A 20,863-nucleotide genomic window follows, 5' to 3' on the forward strand; every position below is an offset into this window, starting at 1 on the left:
GCCCCCATCAGGGCTGTGACAACCACAGAGCAAAGAGGAGGCCCTGCTTAATATCCAGTGCAGTCTCTGGTCATTGCAAAACCACTATTAAGGGGGTAGTGGTGAGCACACACTGAGGAAAGATGTAGTAGATATCCATACTAAAAACAGCCTTTGCAACATAAATATTAGACTCATGTCGGCTACACAGGGATGCTCCCACATAAAAACAGTCCTTCAAGACCACAATAGATAACTGTTTCTTCCAGAGTCAGAGATATGTAAGTAAAATGAAGACACTGAGGAACCATTCCCAATTAAAAGATCAAGAGAATTCCTCTGAAAGAACAAATAATAAAAGAGACCTCTCCAATCCAATAAACTTGAGTTCAAAAGAGAGGTAATAGAAATGCTGATGGAATTAAGAAAGGCTATCAATAGAGATGAAGATTACTATAAAAAAGAACTACAAACTATAGAGTAACCAAATAAAATTAGAAAACCCATTTGCTGACATGAAAGCTGAACTAAAGGCAATAAATAGCAAATGGAATAATGCGGAAGAAATAACAAATGATCTGGAAGATAGAATTATGGGAATCACCCAATCAGAACAGCAGACAGAAAGACAAATTAAAAAAAAAAAAGCAGTATACACAACCTATAGGATAACATAAAGCATGCCTAGCTATACATAATGGGGATCCCAGAAGGAGAAGAAAAAAGGGAATAAAAAATATATCAAGAAATGGACAGAAGACCTAAATAGACATTTCTCCAAAGAAGACATACCAATGGCCAATAGGCACATGAAAAGATGCTCCATGTTGCTAATTATTAGAGAAATGCAAATCAAAACCACAATGAGATATCACCTCACACCAGTCAGAATGACCACCATCAAAAAGTCTATGAATAATAAATGCTGGAGAGGGTGTGGAGAAAAGAGAGCCCTCCTCTTCTATTAGTGGGAATGTAAATTGGTGCAGTTGTATTGGAAAACAGTATGGAAGTTCCTTAAGAAACTAAAAACAGAGTTACCATATGATCTAGCAATCCCACTCCTGAGCATATATCTGTAGAAAACTCTAAACTCAAAAAGATATATACACCCCATTGTTCATAGCACTGTTTACAATAACCAAGACATGGAAGCAACCTAAATGTCCATCAACAGATGAATAAAAAAAAAAGTGCATGCCCGTGTGTGTGCGTGCGCGCACACACACACACACACACACTGGAATACTACTCAGCCGTGAAAAATAATAAAATAATGCTATTTGCAGCAGCATGGGTGGCCCTAGAGATTATCATACTAAGTGAAGTAAGTCAGAAAAAAGGGCAAATATCACATAATATCACTTATACGTGGAATCTAAAATATGATATAAATAAACTTATTCATAAAATGGAAACAGACTCAGACATAGAAAACAAACTTATAGTTACTAGAGAATGGAGTGGGGGAGGGATAAATTAGGGTTTGGGATTAGCAGGTACACACTACTATAGATAAAATAAACAACAATGTCCTGTTTAGCACAGGGAACTATATTCAATAGTTTATAATCAGCCATAATGGAAAAAAATATGAAAAAAGAATATATATATATAAAACTGAATCACTTTGCTGCACACCAGAAACTAACACAACATTGTAAAGCAGCTATACTTCAATAAAAACAAAAGACCAAAAACCTAACACAAAAGACAATTCCCAGACTACTAACAGTGACTTCCGTTCTCCTTAGGCTCATTAAATTCCTGACTCCAAGAAAAAGCTTTCTCTTGAGAGGATTTGAGACTATTTTAAGATGAACTCTTGTCATCTTACCTTCCCTAACTTCCTTTCCTTCCCAAGGAAGGGCCAGGGCTTTCAGGAAGGATTGGAGAGAAAGAACCCATGGAATCTTTTAGAGGTTCCCTAAGGGTCTGGCCTTGGCCCAGGTCACCTGCTACAGTGGAGATTTGAAGCAGTCTGGAGGATCCATTTTGACTCAGTCTCTAATCCTGGCCTTGTCATGGTACTAAGCTGGGCATTTGGACCAAAGGTGACACAGCCGTAAGTCAAACTGCAGAACTGTTCTGTATGGAGAGTCCTTATGCCTGCCCACTGGGCACCCATCCCCACAAGGCTGGTGAGCATGTGACTGTTTTGTCTTTTGCCCTTGCCATCGGCCATGGCACCCAAAGGTAGCCCACAGGGCTTGCTTTCCAAGCTGAAATCTGATTCGTGTGTCTGAAAGGGTCTATTTTTAAAGGCAGGTTTTCCTACGCAGAATTCTGGAATGCACTTTGTCCCTTGTTCATTTGCTGTTACATGTGTTGTTTACTCCCAATCTCTGACGTGTTTCTTTGTTTTCTGTGTGTTGCAGGCAGCATAGTGTACCTCGGGATGATGGTGGGGGCATTCTTCTGGGGAGGACTGGCGGACAAAGCGGGAAGGAAGCAGTCTCTTCTGATTTGCATGTCTATCAACGGATTCTTTGCCTTCCTTTCGTCATTTGTCCAAGGTTATGGCTTCTTTCTCTTCTGTCGCTTACTTTCTGGATTCGGGTAAGGTTTTCTCCTTCATATTTTATACTAATGTATTTATTCTACATAAAAGCATAATGTACATGTTTTCTACTCTAGAGATCCTCGTTACCAAGAAAGTATCCCTTAATGCATTTCCTTAGGAGCCATAATGCTGGTTAAAAATATAATTATCAACCTTTAAATCCCGAAGAGAAGGGAACACACATCTGTATTCTCGTGGCCGATTCTTTTAGTGTTTTACGTCTAGGAAGTGAGTATTGTTTTTTTCTAATTTAAAAATGTTTTATTACTAAAAAGTGCTAACCTTCATCTGAGCCTTCAGAGAGTTGTCATGATGACATCAAAGACCACTGATCACAGATCACCATAACAACATAATAATAATGAAAAAGTTTGAAACACCACCAATTTGGAGAATTACCAAAATGTGACATAATGACTTGAAGTGAGCAAATGCTGTTGGAAAAACGGTGCTGACAGACTTGCCCAATGCAGGGTTGCCACAGACCTTCGATTTGTGAACAACGCAATACCTGCAAAGCACAGTAAAGCAAAACACAATAAAATGAGATATCGGAAATGGGGATTGTTCTTAACGGAATGCTGTTTCTTTGGCAGTGTGCAATCATAAAGGTTTTTTTCTTCTGAGAATTTAAGCAAGAAACAGCTCTGGTCCTACCTATTATGAACTAATTAAAGATTTGAACCACTCAAGCATGCTCTTAAATACACGATGAGAATATCTCAAGTAAATGTTGTTTTATTTATCTATCTTAACAGCATATTTAACTAGTTGGGAAGCCTGCTTCTTGAGATTCAGTACGTTCTTTTCGGAAGTTTCTGTTGAATTAACAGGAGTTACCCTATTAACCAAGTGCAGTGGCGTAGTATAGCCAATAGTGTAATCGTCTTCTTTAAAGATCTTGAAGCACTTACTCCTAGACAAAGTGAATCACACAGCTTAGGAAAATCCAACAGCTCAATTATGAGAGTCCAAGAAAACAAATAGTGAAAATAGAAAATTTCAGATTCATGCTTGAGAACTTTGTTTTCATTAGAGACATTCATTAGAGACATTCTTTCTTAGCATAAGATGAATCTACAGGAATAATACAAAATAAAATAAAAATGAATGAAGAAAGGGCAAGAGACAGTGCTGGGTTATGAATTTGAGAAGCAGATCAGCTGTAGTGGTTGATGATCGTGGTACCCACACAGCAAAGCACAGTTTTGCCAAAAGAGAAGTTCAGCAAGCTGCATCCCATGTCTCTTAATTACATTCAGCAGTACTTTAAAACCAGAGCTAACATTAATAGGAATATAAGGCTTCAGAGAGAAAGACTGTATAAGTGGGCTACTTAAGAGTATGAAGATTTCTCCATGCAGACTAATGGGTCACCTTTATAATTCATTCAAAACATTGAAAAAATTTTATATCACTTGCTACCACAAGATTTGTGCACATATTGAGATTGTTGGATTATCCGCAGATTTTTCTGATTTCTTTTTTTATCTTTTTATGGCCTCTCCATCTGATGCCCACTGCATACAGTGGGCACAGCAGACACGTTACTAAGTTGCACAGATCTCACAAGCTTTCCTTTATTAAAGTGAAGACACTCCAGTAAACTGTTCCAGTAAACCAGGAGAGTTAGAAAGTTTGGGAAAGTGTGAAAATATTTTTTCCTTGGAAAAGAATGATCAGAACCAATAATTTGCTTTGTAATGATGGGGAAAGGGGACTTTTCTTCAGCGGAGGGGACCCTTGGTGCTCAGAGCTCTGTGTGAGACTAGCTACATCCGCCGTCCTTGGGGAGGTAATTTGGCTCATAGATTCAAGGGACTACAGCAGACCTAGTGCTGAGTGAATTGACATCCCTCAGGATGAACAGGTGTTATTTGGGTCTGTTTGTTAAAGAACCTTCTCAGGGTCCATGGGATAAGACATTCTTGCCACCAGGAAAGCTTCCTTCTGCTTTCTTTTATCAATGTAATACCACTAGCCTGTCAGGAGAAGGCTAATCACCTAAGTTCTGAAATTTCCTGTCCTTTCCATTTGCAGCCTTATCCAGGAAATGCCAGACTCAAAAGTACCTGACTGTGGTCAAATTATTACGGCAATTTTACGTGCCAGTTTGGATGATGACATGGTCAGCCCAACTGACTGCAGAGAAAAGGGCCATTCTGGTGGCTGCAAAATACTCCAAAATAAGGGACTGCCTGGAAGCTAATTCAAGGGCAATACAGAGACAGACTGCTTGGGTATATTCATGACATCGTCCTCTTCCCGATGGCAGAGAAATCATTCTTCAGCTAGCAGCTCAGGGCTGCAGACTTCTAAATAATACAGTTTACTGTGCATTGCTAACTCAGCCAGGTTCTATAAATTGTGGTACCGGAGGCTTATCCGCTGTGTGCCTTTGCAAAGTTGGCATAGGACTGGGAGCCCAGAAACCCAAGTCCGTGCCACCCCTGCCCTTCCCTACAAGACCTCGAGAACGTTCCTCAGGCTCTCCAACCTGCTTCATCTGTTGTAAAAGGGAAATAACAGTACTTGATATTCCTACCTTGGAGTCTGAGGATCAAGTGAGGTAATGTGTTAAGAGTACACAGTAGGGAAGGAAATGCAGTGTAATATCTAGAAACACCTCCCCACACACACACACACCTCCTGTTTGGCATTCCCTGTTCTCTCTTTGCTCTTCCTCCTGCTCATTCAGCTAAGCTATCCTGTGCTCGTGGTCTCAGAGTGACCGCAGAGGGAGGGGAAAGGAAGCTCCTTTCTGACTTTGAAATTTCAAGTCTTGCCCAGGAATGAAACAGAAATCACGGGCAAAGACTTGGGAGAAAACAGGCGCATAAAAGGACGCATCCCTGCTCTCTGGGATAGATGGAGATTCTCAAGGCCGGGGGCGGGGCTGGGGGAGGAGTGTGGGCTGACTCGCCTGGGCCCAGGTGGCGAAACACCCGGAACTTTGTGGGGTCCAGCAGCTGAGGGGACCTGAGAAATGCGGTTGTTAAGGGAAATGAAGAAGGTGATCTCTCACCCTCGGCTGAGTTTCTGGTCCATGTTACCTACATGTCACATGTGGAGTGTGGCCTCTGTGACAGAGAGCTTCTCAGCAGCTCTAGGGTTCATCCAGGCACCCTGTTTCTGGATCTTGGAGTGGTCTCAGCCGAGTCTCTAGTTTTCTCCAATTCCATTCCAGTTCAGGTCAAAAAGCAACAGAAACAAACACTTTTGCATCTGCTCTATCCCTGAAACCATGAGAGACCTTTCATGGATATAGATGAGCCCTGGCCCCCAGGTGCTTCCCAACTGGTCGTAGAGGAAAGACACTCAGGCAGCTCCACCTACTAAGAACTAGTCAGTCCCCAAAGAGAGGTAACAGCAAGGGGCGTGGGAGGCTCACAGAAGGAGGCGAAAACAGTGAGAACTGTGAACGAGAGACCGGTTTCCACTGGAAGCTTCTTCTCGCTTTAAAGGCATATAATATTGAAACCCTTCTCTCATGCCCATTACTTCTGACCTCAGCACATTAGCAGCTGACAGTTTGACATGGTCTCTTTTTATTTAAACTTCATTTTCTGTCTCTCTTTTTTTTAATTGAAGTATAATCAGTTTACAATGTTGTGTTTATTTAAACTTTCTTAATTAAAATTTAAGCCATCTTACTGTATAGCACAGGCAACTATATTCAGTATCTTGTAATAACCTATAATGAAAAAGAATATGAAAAGGAATACATATATATACGTGTATGTATAACTGAATCATAAAACATTGTAAATCAACTATACTTCAATTAAAAAGAAAAAGAAAACTTAAGCCAAAGGGTTAAGACTTTGACCATAGAGACCTTAAATAAGAGATCTTGTTGTTCCTCCTTACTAGACAGCTCCCCTCACCTACATCTGACATGGTTTTTCTTTTTCTTTTTCTTTATTTTTTAGAGGGAGGCAATTAGGTGTGTGTGTATATATATATATATATATTTTTTTTTTTTTTTTTTTTAAGGGTACTGGGGATGAACCCAGGACCTCGTGCATGCTAAGCATGTGCTCTACCGCTGAGCTATGCCCTCCCCGCCGTCTGGTTTTTAAATTGAGGAAATCTAGCTGACCAAGGAAGTAAGGTTCAGAATGTTGGGAATGCTTCTGTCATGGGCCTGTGGTGCTCAGACACTCCAGTGCTCCACGTGTTTCCCGGGAGCCGCGCTCTTGCCATCCTTTCTCCTTTGCAGGAGCTTCTCCCAGAGCCCTCAGCTCTGGCAAACTCAGATGGACCATCCTGAGACCACCCCTCCCGGGGACTCTCACCACAGACCCCTGTCTTGTCTTCTTGGTTGCACTGACCGATGTCTGAAAACACTTGCTTCTTATGTGTTTACTTCTTTTTTCCACCTGCACGTGAATTCCAAGAGGGCAGAGATTGACATGGTATGTCCGCCTGCTCTTTGCTGCTTAATCGCTCAAGGCAAGGTGGGCGGGGTTACTGTAAAGGACACTAGTCACAGCAGCAGTGCGACAGTCTGAGCAGCGTGGACCTTCCCCGATGGTGTTCCCGGAAGAGAAATAGATGGGAAGTTTAGTAAAGTCTTACTTGATCTGCATAAGGGGAAGCATTCTAAGTCAAGTGACCAGAAGTTTAACTTGCATCATAAAAGCAGAGTCATGGCCCCTCAATCAAATCCCATATTTGAGCCAGTTTACAGACCCAGAACCCCTTGAAGGAAGGGGAGACCAGGTCTTCTGGTGGAAGGACTCTGGTACATTGCTGAATTTTTATACTGTCCATCCTTCCCCCGAAAGGACCTATAGCCTTTTACCAGGGTAACTGAATGAGGGAAAAGGAAATAATCAGACTTTTCAGGGCTTACTAGACACTGGCTCTGAACTGACACTAATTCCAGGAGACCCAAAATGTCACTGTGTTCCACCAGTCAGACTAGAGACTTAATGAGGTCAGGTGATCAGTGGAGCTGTAGCTCAGATACATCTCACAGTGGGTCCAATGGGTCCCTGAATCTACCTTGTGGATTCCAGTTCCAGAATGCATAATTGAAACTGACATAGCAAATGACAGAATCTCCACATCGGTATGGTGCCTGTCCACCAGTTCCACACACTGAGGATTTCAGAGGAGGAAGAGAAATTGTGGGTCACAGTCCAGACCCTTCGTTTTACAGATGAAGGTTCAGTGATGGAACCAGGGATGACACAGCGTGGACTTCAGTTGCAATGAAGTCCTTTCGAACTAGCCACTCTGTAAAGAAGTAAACTGTGCATTCTGAATGCAAGGTTAAGACGCCTTTGTGTTGATTTTATTGCAAATGCCACAGGCTTTTGCTTTAACCTTGCTGAAGCATCATTAGCAGCGCTGTGTTGTATTCCTGTTCATGCATGTAAAGGAGGCTGAAAGGAGCTCTTGTTTTAGCCTGAGGTGTACCTGGCTTTGTGATAGATGGGCATCCCTCTGAATGTGCTTTCCTCTTAATTCAACACACTAAGTCATGAGTATATTTTCTTAGAAACATAAATATGTCCAGCTACCATATTCTGTGTGACTTTATTTATTCAGCACAAAGAATGATTTTCCTGCCGGGACAGCAGTGTTTTGTGGGAATGAGGAGTGGGGCATCACCAGTTATTCAGCTGTCTCTCACTTTCCTAAGTGAATCTCATGCCAGAGAACAGACATTTCCCTCTCCTCTTTTGTTACAGAAAATTAGGAAGATGGGAAATGGAGTTGACACCATTGATTCATTTTCACTTGCCCAGAATTAAATTATTTGTTTCCAGTCACTGTTAATTATGGGAGTGATAATGCTTCAGATGCCAGGCAATGTCAGAGTTGGGAGCTTCTCACTGGGGGCCTGGCACTGCTAAGCATAAAGGTCAGGAGAAAAATAGACCAGCAACAGAAATTAAAACGAAATGTCAGCATGTGTAAATGGTAGGAGAATGAAGAGTCATTTCTCCTTCTGCAGATGGAGCCTCACAGATGCATTCTTCATAGCTATTTGCAGTACCCATCCATTAACTATAAAATTATGAGAACCAGAATACCTTGGCTTCGTAGAGATGATCACCACTAACTGGAACTCTTCGAAGTGTTTTGCCTGTAGAATCTCATTTATATCCACAGTATTTTTTTAATAATTAGGTGTGCAAAAATATTCTGCCTTTTTTAAATTAGAAACTTGAGGTACAGATAGATTAAGTGACTTTCAAACGTTCACTAGACCCTCCAGGTCTTCTGATTTAGTCTAATTCTAAACTATAAGGCTTTACTTCCTTATCTAGTTGGAAAAATGCAGACTCATTTAAAACTTTGCAACTTTTAAAATGTGTTTTATCAAACACCTGTATAGTATTTGCTCCGTGAGAGATGCTGTGTTAAGCACTTTAAAAATATTGACTCATTTAAACCTCACGGTGACCCTATGAGGAAGATACTATTTTTCCTACCCACTTTATAGATGAGATGAGGAAATTGAGGCACGGAGAGGTTAAGTAACTGTCCACAGTTACATTGTAAGTGCTGTAACCATACCCGGGCAGTCTGGCTCCATGCTCATAACCACCAGGCTGTGCTGTCTCAGATTCAATGAGAAATGTCTGTGATTTTATACGACACAATGCCTGATACATGACAGACACTAAATGAACAATTTGAACAGATCAGTTCAAGAAGGTCCCCAAGAACCAGAATGCAAAGACCTTTTTCCAATATGGAAGATAAGGCAACTGACTAAATTATCTTTAATCCAAAAATAATCACAAACCCAAGTTGTAAACAGTGGGTCTGTTTCCTTAGGCCTGTGTCGTCCAGCAGGTCATCACAGAGCCACCACGCAGTTGAAATGTGGCTAAACTGAGATGTGCTGTAAGTGCCAACATACATAGCACTGGTCTCAAAGACTTAACACATACAGAAGAATGCAGAATATCTCATTAATAATGTTAATGTTGATTACATGTTAAAATGATAATACTTGAATATATTGGGTTAAATGAATATATATTAAAAGTAACTGCATCTGATTTTTCACTTTGTTTTAATATCTTTTCTAGAAAATTGGAAATTATATATGTGGTTCACATGGTATTTCTAGTGGAAAGCACTGTCTTAAGACAATGCCCTTTATGAGAATTTCCAACAGTGGTTGACCTTTTGGACAAACTTTATTTCCTAGTCCACCCTTTGGCAAAGGTACTGTTGATCCTAAGAAAGGAGTAACAGCAAAAGATCTCCCAGACTCACAATGTGTAATTGTGAGAAATTAGGCACATGCACTTTTTAAAATTGACTCTGTGAGCACCTTAAGGGCAGGAACTTGTGGTCTCTGTGCCTGTACCTCCAGCAATGGCTCATGTGCCTGGCTCAGAGTTTGGTTAGGTGGGGGGCTGGATGGGAGGATGAGGGGTGAACAAGTAAATGGCAGGGGGGTGGGAGGGTGAGTGGAGGAATGGATGAGTAGATGCATACAGCAAGTGGCTGGAAAAGTCTGCATACATTTTGCCATCGTTTCTTACAAATCATAATGATCATCACCATCTTTATTCATGACACCATTTAGGTGCTGTGGGAATGCATGCTTCCAGCTCTCTCAATAGCAAGATTAATTTTTATTTTCAAGACAGCATTAGAATCCTGCTCTATGAATACACCTTCTCCGTCAGTGGCACCAGGTCTGCTGCTCTGGATACGCAGACTTGTATAGGTTTGGTGGACTTAGGGCGCCGACCTGATTGCAAACAAGGGCTAAGGGAGTTGGACTGAAACACAGCTTTTACCAAAATTTTATGATTATGTCTTAATTTTCTGAAGACAGTCAAGTTTAAACTGAGACTCTTAAAGCTACCTTAATCACCCATCCTTTAGTATCACCGCTGGGCATAGCGGATTCCCATTTCTGATTTGATGATTGGTTTGTTACGAGGAAGCGTTCTTCTCCTGTTTCTTTCTTGATTACTCATAATAATCATGTGCCTTCTAATCCATACAGCAATCTTATTTTCTGTGCCAACCCAGCCCCAGCCCATTCAGTGAGCCCATTCAGTGACAGTTAGATCTGTTTCTTTCATCTAAGCCTCTGAGCAATCTCCCCTGTGATAGTCTGTTTATTTCCATGAAAAGGAAGTCACCAAAAAGTTCCATCTTTGGGGCTGCTGCTTTGATTGTTCATTCCTGGGTCCAATTTGTATCATAATGAGTTGGCTCTGAATTGGTGTCCAACTTGTCTGGCAGTTGATGTCTTCCTTCCTCTTTGATTCTGAGTAAGGATTAAAAGGATATTTTTCATGCAAGTTATTTGTAATTGTGATTTCCAACATAGATTACACCATTCACTAGTCTCTTTATAAATGCTTAATACTTGTTGTAATAAACCCACCAGAGTCAGCTCTTGTGGACTCTGCCCCCTGCTTACTATCTGTATGAAACATGTATTTACAGTGGTTATTCAACTTCCTCCTTAATTATAGTCTCACCTAATACCCCATTTCCCAGTGGAAATGGAAGGCTGAGGTAATGGACTAGCTGACAATCACATGGTGAAATAAGTTACAAGGAGATTACTCTTCTTTACCTGCTCACTGGAAAATTAAAGCAGAACAGAATTATTCAGTAGAATCCCTCCTTAGGACAAGAAGTTGTCATTCTGTAATTTCTCCCCTAAATGTCATACATCAGTCGATCCATTTTAAGTAGGATTAGCCCTTTTATCTACAACCTCCCTCCTTCACTGAAGAAACCTAAACCTCTCCCCACCTTTGCCTCAGTCAGCACGCATCAGTGTGATGAGGTGCAAACACCGTCCACCACTGAGCTGCATCGGGACTCGGGGAACATGAGGTGTGGCTGTGAAATTTGCAGACCTAAGACAGTCGGGCCTCCCAGTTTTCCAGCGAGGTTTGTGCAGTCATGTTTGGCATTGTGCTTCATCCGCTGTGCTAAACTGATTCAACGTATGTGTCCCATGTTCCCAACAGTGGAGAAATTTTGTCTGTAAAAGCCGATATGCTTTTTGCCGTATGCAACATCTCATTCATGAATTTGTCTATTATTGAGGAAACTAAATATGTTTCATGCTATTTACTCGATGCCTAGAATTGAGTATTGCAAAAAGTACTGCAGACCTTTTGAGGTATGTATTGTGTGTGTCCCCATACATGTGCACACACACATGCACTGGGTGGTGGAGGGGTCCCAACTTATTCTAGTAGTGTGTTTTAATACAGATTTTTTTTTTTTTACTTTTTTAATATATCTATAGTTAAAGTTGTAAAAACTTAATATTACTTAGGGAATAGCTCCAACTCTGAAATTCCAGATATCAACATTCTATTTCATTTGTGTCAATTTAGTTACTTTCTACCTATAATAGGGCATGGATTTCAATTATTATTGCCTTTGAGTCTGCTATTACCCTGGATAATTAAGATCTGATCCTTTATGGCAGCTAAGAAGATAGACTTAATATCTGATTGTGAGAAAAAATTTTTATAAACCACCCTGATCTAATTGCTTCATCTATGTAAATATTCCATCAAAGATGAACTTGAGCAAATTTCAGCAGTAGCTAACATCATTATGTAATGAACCATAAAAAGGTCTCCATGTCAACTGCATTTAGGCATGTGTTACCTATCAGGTAATATAAAAGATAACCATTTTATGACTTGTATTCTAACTTTTAAATATAAAGTGTTATATTTTCCATAGTAAGTCTCCATTGCAAGAGTTGCTCAGCCTGAGCACTATTAATATTTGGGGCTGGATGATTCTTTGTTGGGAGGTGCTGCCTTGAATACTGTAGGATTTTCAGCAGTGTGCCTGGCTGGCCTCTACCCACTATTTGCCAATGGCATCCTCTGAGTTGTGACAACTAAAAATGTCTCCAGACATTGTCACATGTCTGCTGAGAGGGGAAGCAAAATCAGCCCTATTTAATAACCACTGATACATGGGAATTTGAGAACAGCCATTTAAATATTTTTATCTCTTCAAGTATTCTCAGAAACTGTATCTCAGTACAGTAAAACAAATAAGGAAATGAATTAGCCCCTCACACAAAATATGGAGGTAGAGCAGTAACAGGAAACTTTAAAAATAAGATTTGGTGATGGAGAGGGACAGCTGAGACACAGAGCAATTCAAGAACTCTCTGGGGGCTCTGTTGCTCTCAGAACTGCCATTCCAGCGTCTCCAACACTTCAGGTCACGTTTGCCGAGGATGTAAGATGTATGTTTCCATTCACTGGAGATGTTTAGGTCATCAGAGCAGATTACTTCAGGAGGCTTGGAATCCCACCTCCATCACTGGAGAGTCTTCGTAAAACTCAGTTCCTCTGAGTAAACACTTAGTGCATGCCCAGGGCCAGGTAAAGGAGGTTCAAAGATGAATACAATGTAGTCTTCAGCTTCAAAGAGCCTTTGTTCTAGTGTAAACAGTGTCTAAGCACTCTGATGGGGCATGAAATACTCGTAATATTATATAGCACGCCATAATGTTTTTTCTCTGCTTGAAGGACATCACAGTAAGTTGAGGAGTAATATTTTCCCCAAAATAGACGATGAGCCTACAATGAGAAATGTGAATGCTTGGATTGTTTTTTAAGTCTCTGAGTCTGAAGGACTTTGCAAGGGATTTAAATAGACTCCCTCCCTCTTTCTTCATTTATCCCTTGATTTTAGAGTTCCTTGTAGTCCGCTTTATAGATATTGAGAGGCATCCATGCAAAAATAACCACTTTAAAAAAGAAGCATTGAATCAAAACCAGCTGGATTGCTTAAAAGCCCCTGAAAGTTGGAGTTCTTTTATGCAACAGTGATTTGTTTAAAACGAACAAGCAAATCTACAATCTCCCACTTGCCATTTTAGCCACCCTGGAGTACATTCATCTTGGTTCAGAGCGGCCTGGCATATCTTGACACACAATTGTGCCTTCACGATGTATGAGTTATAGCTCTTACATGCAAGATGTCCAATATCCTGATGAAACATTAATTAGGATGTGAAAAATCAGGAGAAACTGAGACTCTTTCTATGCATTGAGAAATGAAGGCACAGATTAGGGATCTGGGACTTTATGGTGCAGAGAAACAGATTCTTCACATGAAATGACAAAAGGAGAAGCGTTAAATGATTTATGACAGAGAGGCTTTCCTTCCCATTAAAACTGTATTGTAATGAGACCATTTCAAGTCTGTTCAAAACTTTGTTGAATTTTTAAATTCAGCTAGCTGCCCATGCATGGTATGGGGTCCTCAAGAAGCCAGGCAGAGAACTGTGAGCTGATGTGCTGTGCTGTAGCACCAGCTCTAACTGCCCACCACACACGTCTGTTTCCTGTTTGAGGGTCTGGTTGATGGACTTGGACCTGGCTGGCTACCCCTGGTGTGATGGTGCTGAATTCCCATGTGCTGCATCTGAAGTTGTGTGGAGTCATACTTACAGGGATTTTAGGAAGAACCGTTGCGTTCATAGCCCAGAGGAACAGATAGAGGTGCTTTAAGTTAGTTATTTTTTAAAACTCTTTGAATAGCAGCTCTTACTAAGAAACACAATACATTTTTATATACATATGTATTTACATAATAATTATATATCTATGCTCACATATATACATGTGCAAATATACATTATAAATATGTTTATAACAGAAAAGTTTCATGACATGATACTTATCTTTATTACTTGAGTGTCACTCAGATATTTTCATCTCTATTTCAGTTTTTTTAATTGAAGTATAGTTGATTTACAATACGTTAGTTTTGGTGTAGAACACAATGATTCAGTTATACATATATATATATATGCACATAGTCTTTTTCATATTTTTTCATTATAGGTTATTATAAGGTTAACTTTTCATTATAGGTTTCAATATAGGCTATTAACCTGTAATAACCTATTATAAGTTTTACAACTCTATTGAATACAGTTCCCTGTGCTATACAATAGAGCGTTGTTATCTATTTTACATATAGTACTTTGTATCCTCTAATCCCGAACTTCTAATTTATCCCTCCCCTACTTTGCCTCTAGTAACCATAAGTTTGTTTTCTATGTCATTGAGTCTCTTTCTGTTTTGTAAATAAGTTCATTTGTCTCATTGTTTAAATATTCCACATGTAAGTGATATCATGGGATATATGCCTTTCTTTGTCTGGCTTACTTCACTTAGTAGATAATCTCTAGGTCCATCCCATTTCAATTGGGAAATGCTGTTTAAAATGCTGTTTACAGTAAAGAAATTAATTCATAGCCTACAGATTAAAATACACTGGTCTAAGTGGTCTGCCCAGATCCAGCAGAAGGTAACTACCGCATCTCTATAAACTGGGGCAAACTCATGAAACGGTGCTGTGCTGCGACTTACGAGTAGATGCAGTGATGTTGTTCATTTGGTGCATCTAGTTTGCTACAAATACGGCCTTTCTCTTAACTGCATTTGCTAAAGTCTCTGCCAGTACTTCTTTATCATATCAAAGGCTCTAAGGAAATCAGTTATTGCTAAATGGAGAAGTATATGCGTTGCTCCTTGACCTCAAATTTACATGAAATGTCAATTGCAATTTTCCTTACAGAAATTGGGACATAAAGGAATCAGTACATATTTTAAAAACTGTTTCACTAGATGTTGTCTTTGCAACTCACTTATATTGTTGCACATTTTTTAAAATGTATATTTTAAGAAATCACATATTGTTTGGGATGATAGTAATTTTCCCTCATACTACCTTACTTTCTTAGGCAGTGGCTCTTAAAACTGGGTGGTCAAGACAAATTTGAAATTCTGATGCGATCCATAGCCCATCTCCCTAGAATGAACAAAATTTGGATTCCACAGGCCATCATTTGAGAACCCTTAACCTGAATAGAGGTTACTGTTCATATCCTCTATCCAGAGATCAGTCAGTATTTCTTACAATCATCCTGCCTGGAAGGAAGCATTATAGTATTGGTATCCAAACCAACAGCTCTTTATCTGATTCTCCCAGTGCCTTTTCCACATGTACTCATTCAGCAGTATCTGCTGGATGGGGTGGGACCTGCGCAAGTCTGGGAAGCAACCCTGTTGGTCTTGTGTTTGCGAACACATCAGCCACATTGGGCTCCAGGACCAATGCTGTGGGGTAGGAAGTATAAGTTGCAGACAGCCCTCCAAAGTTCCCATGTCATGGACAGGGCATAATCATAGTATCTCTTTTTCAAAAATGTGTTAATTAAAATATTCCTAGATTATACCCAATATTACAATTTTTTATAAATATGTAGAGCATTTAACAAGGAACATAAAGTCCATGGAGATCTTAAGCAAAGCTCTATAAAGCACATGAGTAGGGCACTACTGCCACCGTTTGGTAACATAGCTTAATTGCAGGTTCAAGTGCAGTACATGCATGTAAATTTTAAAATGATTTTATCTCTCAGTTAGTTGCTCTTCCTAGGATAAACTTTGTTTACAAAAACAAACAAACAAACAAACAAACAAACCTGGAGGCTCTAAGATTAAAGTTACTAAATGATAGAAAATACGTATTCCTTGATACACTGGGATAGAAGGCGAGCGTGGGTGCCTAGAACTTGCTTTTGCTCTGTGCTTTGTGGTTCAGGCTGTACAGGCCCTGATTTCATGTATCCTCTGTACATCTTGGCAGGATTGGAGGAGCCATTCCCACCGTGTTCTCCTACTTTGCGGAAGTGCTGGCCCGAGAGAAGCGGGGCGAGCATCTGAGCTGGCTATGCATGTTCTGGATGATCGGCGGCATCTACGCCTCCGCCATGGCCTGGGCCATCATCCCGCACTATGGTAAGAGGCTGGCCTCGCGCCAGCCGCGCGGTCACCTTGTTTTATTTCAGCCTCCGTTCGCATCCCTTCCCTCTCTCATAAATGCTGATTTGAGAACAACACTGTCATCGTCTGTTTCTCCTTTTTGTAATGTCTAGGACCTTCTCCCGTACCGTCCCCCATACGGAGATTTGTGGAAGATAAGAGTGTGCCAGATCCTTGCCAGATACTGTTGCATTTTGCTGTTTTTAAAGCCATTGCTTTCATTTGTTTCCTTTGTGCTGTCAGCTCTGGGGTCTCCATGTAAGTGGAGGTCAGAGGATACGCAGATCATAAGCAGCATATAAGACAACATGACTTACAGTTGTTCTTAAAACCTTGAGTGAATTTAACTCATACGCATCAGGCACACACACGGGTGCCTTTAGTTGTCTGCTCTGGCTTAGTCCAAGGCTCAGCCCATGTCAGCCCCACTTGTTCTGGCAGCTCAGAACTGGGATGGGAGCAGGAAGAATCCTGACTTGTCATGGACCATCAGTTTGCAGAACTTAAGAGGTGACTCTACCGTCCTTGCTCTGCAGATGCCCTCAGTTTCTCCCAAGCACTTACTGTTCAGATACTTGAAGGTTTCATGTTCTGGGCAGTACTCGTCCTCTCAGAAGCTACAAGCTCCTACTTGCTTTACCCACAAACAATGAGATGCTGGGATTAGTTAACAGAATCTAGGAATTGAAATCAATATAGAAGGAAGGTGGGGGTGTGTTCTGGTTATATTTGTGTATGTGTGTGTGTGTGTGTGTGTGTACACAAACAGGCTGAAGTTGGCAAAGTATGAATACTATATAAATTAAAACCACCATGACTTCAAAAACTCACTCTTTGTTCTAGCTAAAATCTGATCAATTTAAAAAATTAGATTTCAAAACTTCACTTTGCTCATTTTCTATCTTCCTGCTTTTTTCTTTTTAAAGAACAGAGCAACTTTTCATTATAAAGCATAGTTCTGTTAGAAAACAACTTTCGGTGAATTTAACTCATTGCTAAAATCAAAGACGAGGCAGACTGCAGCGTGCTGATGCATTGTGGTTTCTTTTACATGCTGAGCTACAAAATTCATGTTGTCACACTCTTTCTTTTAATAAACTTAAAAATTCCTATGCAAACCAAAATTGTATTTAACCACAACAACCAAAAAAAAAAAAAAAAAAAACCCCACAAGACATAAGAAATGGGCTACTGGACCTGAAGAGAACTTGTCTTTGCCAAACATTTGAGTGTGATGGGTTCCCCATGTTAGATTCTTTGGTCACTTCTGGGCTAGAGATGCCCTCCCTACAGGCAGTTACCTATATCCACCATGAGTCCTGTCTTCTGCCCAAATCCAAGGAATTGAAGGAGATTCTCCTCCTCTGTCTGGGACCTGAGGATCTCAGCCACCGTCAGAACCTTCCCCTGTATGGCGGCGTCTAACTGCTGCTCCATTCCACTCACTGTTCTGGGGGGAAAAGTCACTTAGCTGCCATGTAAGGAATTGCTTCTTGGAACTGTGTATCGGGAGACAAAAAGGAGATGCAGGGTCTTGGCAGAGCCCAGCTGTACCCAGGACTGGCCCCCAGAGCCTCTGCGAGTCCGTAGGCAGCTTTTGTGCAACTTAAAATAAGGTACCTCTTCCAGGTGGTCACAGTTGCAGGTTCGCCCCCAGCCATCCCTTCCAGGTCCTCACACAGGGCAGACCCTGGCAGCTGTCCTGGGCAGCTGGGTTCTTTCTGAGGCTGCTGTGTTCTGTGTCTCAGCCTCTGGTGAAAGCACAGCTTCGTGGCTCCTGGCTTTATTACCATCCCCTCCCTGGTCCTCCCTTCCCATCATATCTCAGAATCTCCCGCAGGCCCCCCTTAACTCATAACTCAGGTTGGCCTCTGCGCATTTCCACCAGATCTGGACATGATTCCTTTTGTTTTTGTTTCCTCGGTCGGTATTCGGCTTCTCAGTCCCCTGCCTTTCTCATATCCCTGCCCTCGAACCACGAGGAACCCTGTGCAGGACACCAGGTTTTGTCTGTGGCCCTGCCCACCAACAGTCAGCGGCCAACCCACAAAATATTAGCATGATCTCTACCTTTGTTTTTCCCAAGCACATACAAGATATTCTTATTTATAGCAGAAAGAGCCACTGAAATCATATATAGCCAGAAAGAGAGAGGTTATGAATCATAAGCAATGGATGAAAAGTTATAAAGACAATCCAAGTGCAACAAAATTAAGTGTGTCTGGGGCTGACATTAATTTCTATCTCGAAGGAAGCAGTAATGACCTGGTTAAGAAATCAGTAACAGAAAATTAAAACCTTATGCCCATGCTTTCCTGAAGGCTTTCCATGGCCAGAAGCGTGACAAAAACAGCAAATTACTGCTGTCAGTCTGCCTGCATGTTAGAATCACAGGGCAGAGTTTTAAAATACCCATGCTGAGTTCATTGTTATACTCTTGCAACTTGAAGATTTTTAAAATTAAAGAGTTTAATTGAAAAAGTCTTGTGCTGACACTCCTGGGGGATGATGACATTCTGTTTGGTAGTCAGAAGGGGATGGGTTTCAGGAGTGTTTATGCATAAAAATTCCTTTAGCTGGGCGCTCAAGATTTGTGCATGTCACTGTGTGGAAGTTACACTTTTTCATAAGCACTTGCTAATAGGAGTTTACCACTTCCCCCACCCCCTGAACATAGCCATGCCTGGGTCCTACCCTAGGTCAGTTGAATCAGTTTCTCTGTGCTGTGGACTCAGCGTCAATCATTTTTAAAGCTCTCCAGTGGTTCTCATGTGCAGCCTGGATTGAGATGTGTCAGATCTGTACTTCTCCCAGTGGGTGACCCCCGAAGCCCTGGGACTTCATCGTACAGATACAGGGCAGCTGTGAACGGGAGCAAAGCACAAACCTGACCTGCACGGCTGACTTACTCAGTCAGTGTGTGAGTTTCAGTATTACTGGTTTCAACTAGGCTAAATGGCTTTTCTGTTCATCCAGTTCAGAATCACACTTAAAAAGTAACGTGGCCATCTAAATATCTCTTCTTTCCAATGACACATCTTTTTTACTTGACTTAAACTAGATGAAGAGTTAAAAGTCCGTCCACTTGCCCTACAGCCCCTAAAAAAATGAGAAGCTCTCTCTTTTCCCTCTGAAATTTTGCAGGGTATAAAGGATGCCACAGCCCACAGAAACAGTAGGAGCATGCAGGTCCTTGCCTCCCCATCCTCTTTCGTTCAGGAAACCTCTGAGCTCTGCCTCCTATACAGTGTATTGAATTTTCACCCAGCAGGGAAGGAATTCAGGGCTTAATAAAGTGGCTCAGAGCCAGTTACTGGCCCTTCTCACACTGATAGTAGGATTTTCTCTGGAGGGAAGGAATCAATAATTGGCACCCACATGGCAAGAAAGTAAAGGGATAAATGATCCATATAGTTGTGGGGAAAGCAAGTGCTCTTGTGTGTTTCTGGGCATCACCTTTCTGCATTTGTAGCTGCGCAGCCAGTGCCCAAAGCCTGAGCCTGACACCATGAGACCTGAATTCTGGCTCCAGACAGTCTTCTGATGCAAAATAGACCTTGCACCGGTCACTGAGGATATTGAAAAGAAACCTGGAAGGATTAGGAAGTTAGATACAATTTCCAGAAAAGGTGTTTGGATTGCTGCAGGGGCTGGCGAATGAAGACGTGGACTGTGCCAGGAGTTCCTGATGGACCTTGGATGCACCTGGCCTGCCTGCCTGCCTGCCCACACCAGCATCCAGGAGCAATGTGCTTTAATTTCACATTACTGCTCTTGGGGCTGAACCCTTCCCTGGAGACAGATGGCCAGCAACATCTGAAGGTTCCCACTCCAACAAGACCTTAGGAAGCAGATGTCACCAGACCAGGCACCGTCCCTCGCCATCACCTCCTTTGTGACCAGATCCTTCTAGCCAGGAGCTTCTGGACTGTTTTTCAACCCTGTGGCAAACAGCAGTCCCCCCAAAGCGAGGGAGGGCAGGAGAGAAGCCCACCCAGAACACGCCCTTGCCTCAAAGCTCAGGTGCCTGCAGCACCTGAGAGCAGGTGCTTGAAAGTGTGCTTCCTCTTGACCCCACACCTCTTCTCAAGCCTGTGACTTCTGACCCAGCATGGAGACTCGCTTCCAGTTCACAAAAGAACAAGCACCGTGTCTGGGAACAGATGGCACAGCTGCAAAGGTTGACCTTCAGCCTTTCTCCCCTCCCCCACACCCTCTTTTAATCAGGACACTTCCGAGTTTAATGGAAGCCACAGTGCCTTAAGGGGAAACTGCGACCGGGAGCTGAATCACAGGCACTTTCCTCCTTGGCTGAGAGCTTTCATTTAGCCCCAGGCTTTGGCACTGCTGCCAGATTACAGTGCTCTCTGCTCCATTAAACCCTCTGTCGTCATTTTCTTTTAAATTCTTCTGTGCTTCAGATGAGGTGTTGCCCTGTGCACGACAGCGTGCAGCGGGGAGGTTCAGTTAGCCACGTGGGAAGGCTCTTGGTGCA

General features: G+C 41.7%; 1 protein-coding gene across 1 annotated transcript in view; it reads left to right on the top strand.

Annotated features, from left to right (window-relative positions):
• Nucleotides 1-20,863, top strand: part of SV2C (synaptic vesicle glycoprotein 2C) — a 190,080-nt gene that overhangs the window by 87,606 nt on the left and 81,611 nt on the right. Inside the window, exons 3-4 of the mRNA XM_074360014.1 lie at nt 2,358-2,538; nt 16,193-16,344. Of these exons, the coding sequence (XP_074216115.1) occupies nt 2,358-2,538; nt 16,193-16,344 (333 nt within the window). The remainder of the gene's footprint in view (nt 1-2,357; nt 2,539-16,192; nt 16,345-20,863) is intronic.

This window comes from Camelus bactrianus, chromosome 3 (assembly GCF_048773025.1).
Source record: "Camelus bactrianus isolate YW-2024 breed Bactrian camel chromosome 3, ASM4877302v1, whole genome shotgun sequence".
NCBI lineage: Eukaryota > Metazoa > Chordata > Mammalia > Artiodactyla > Camelidae > Camelus > Camelus bactrianus.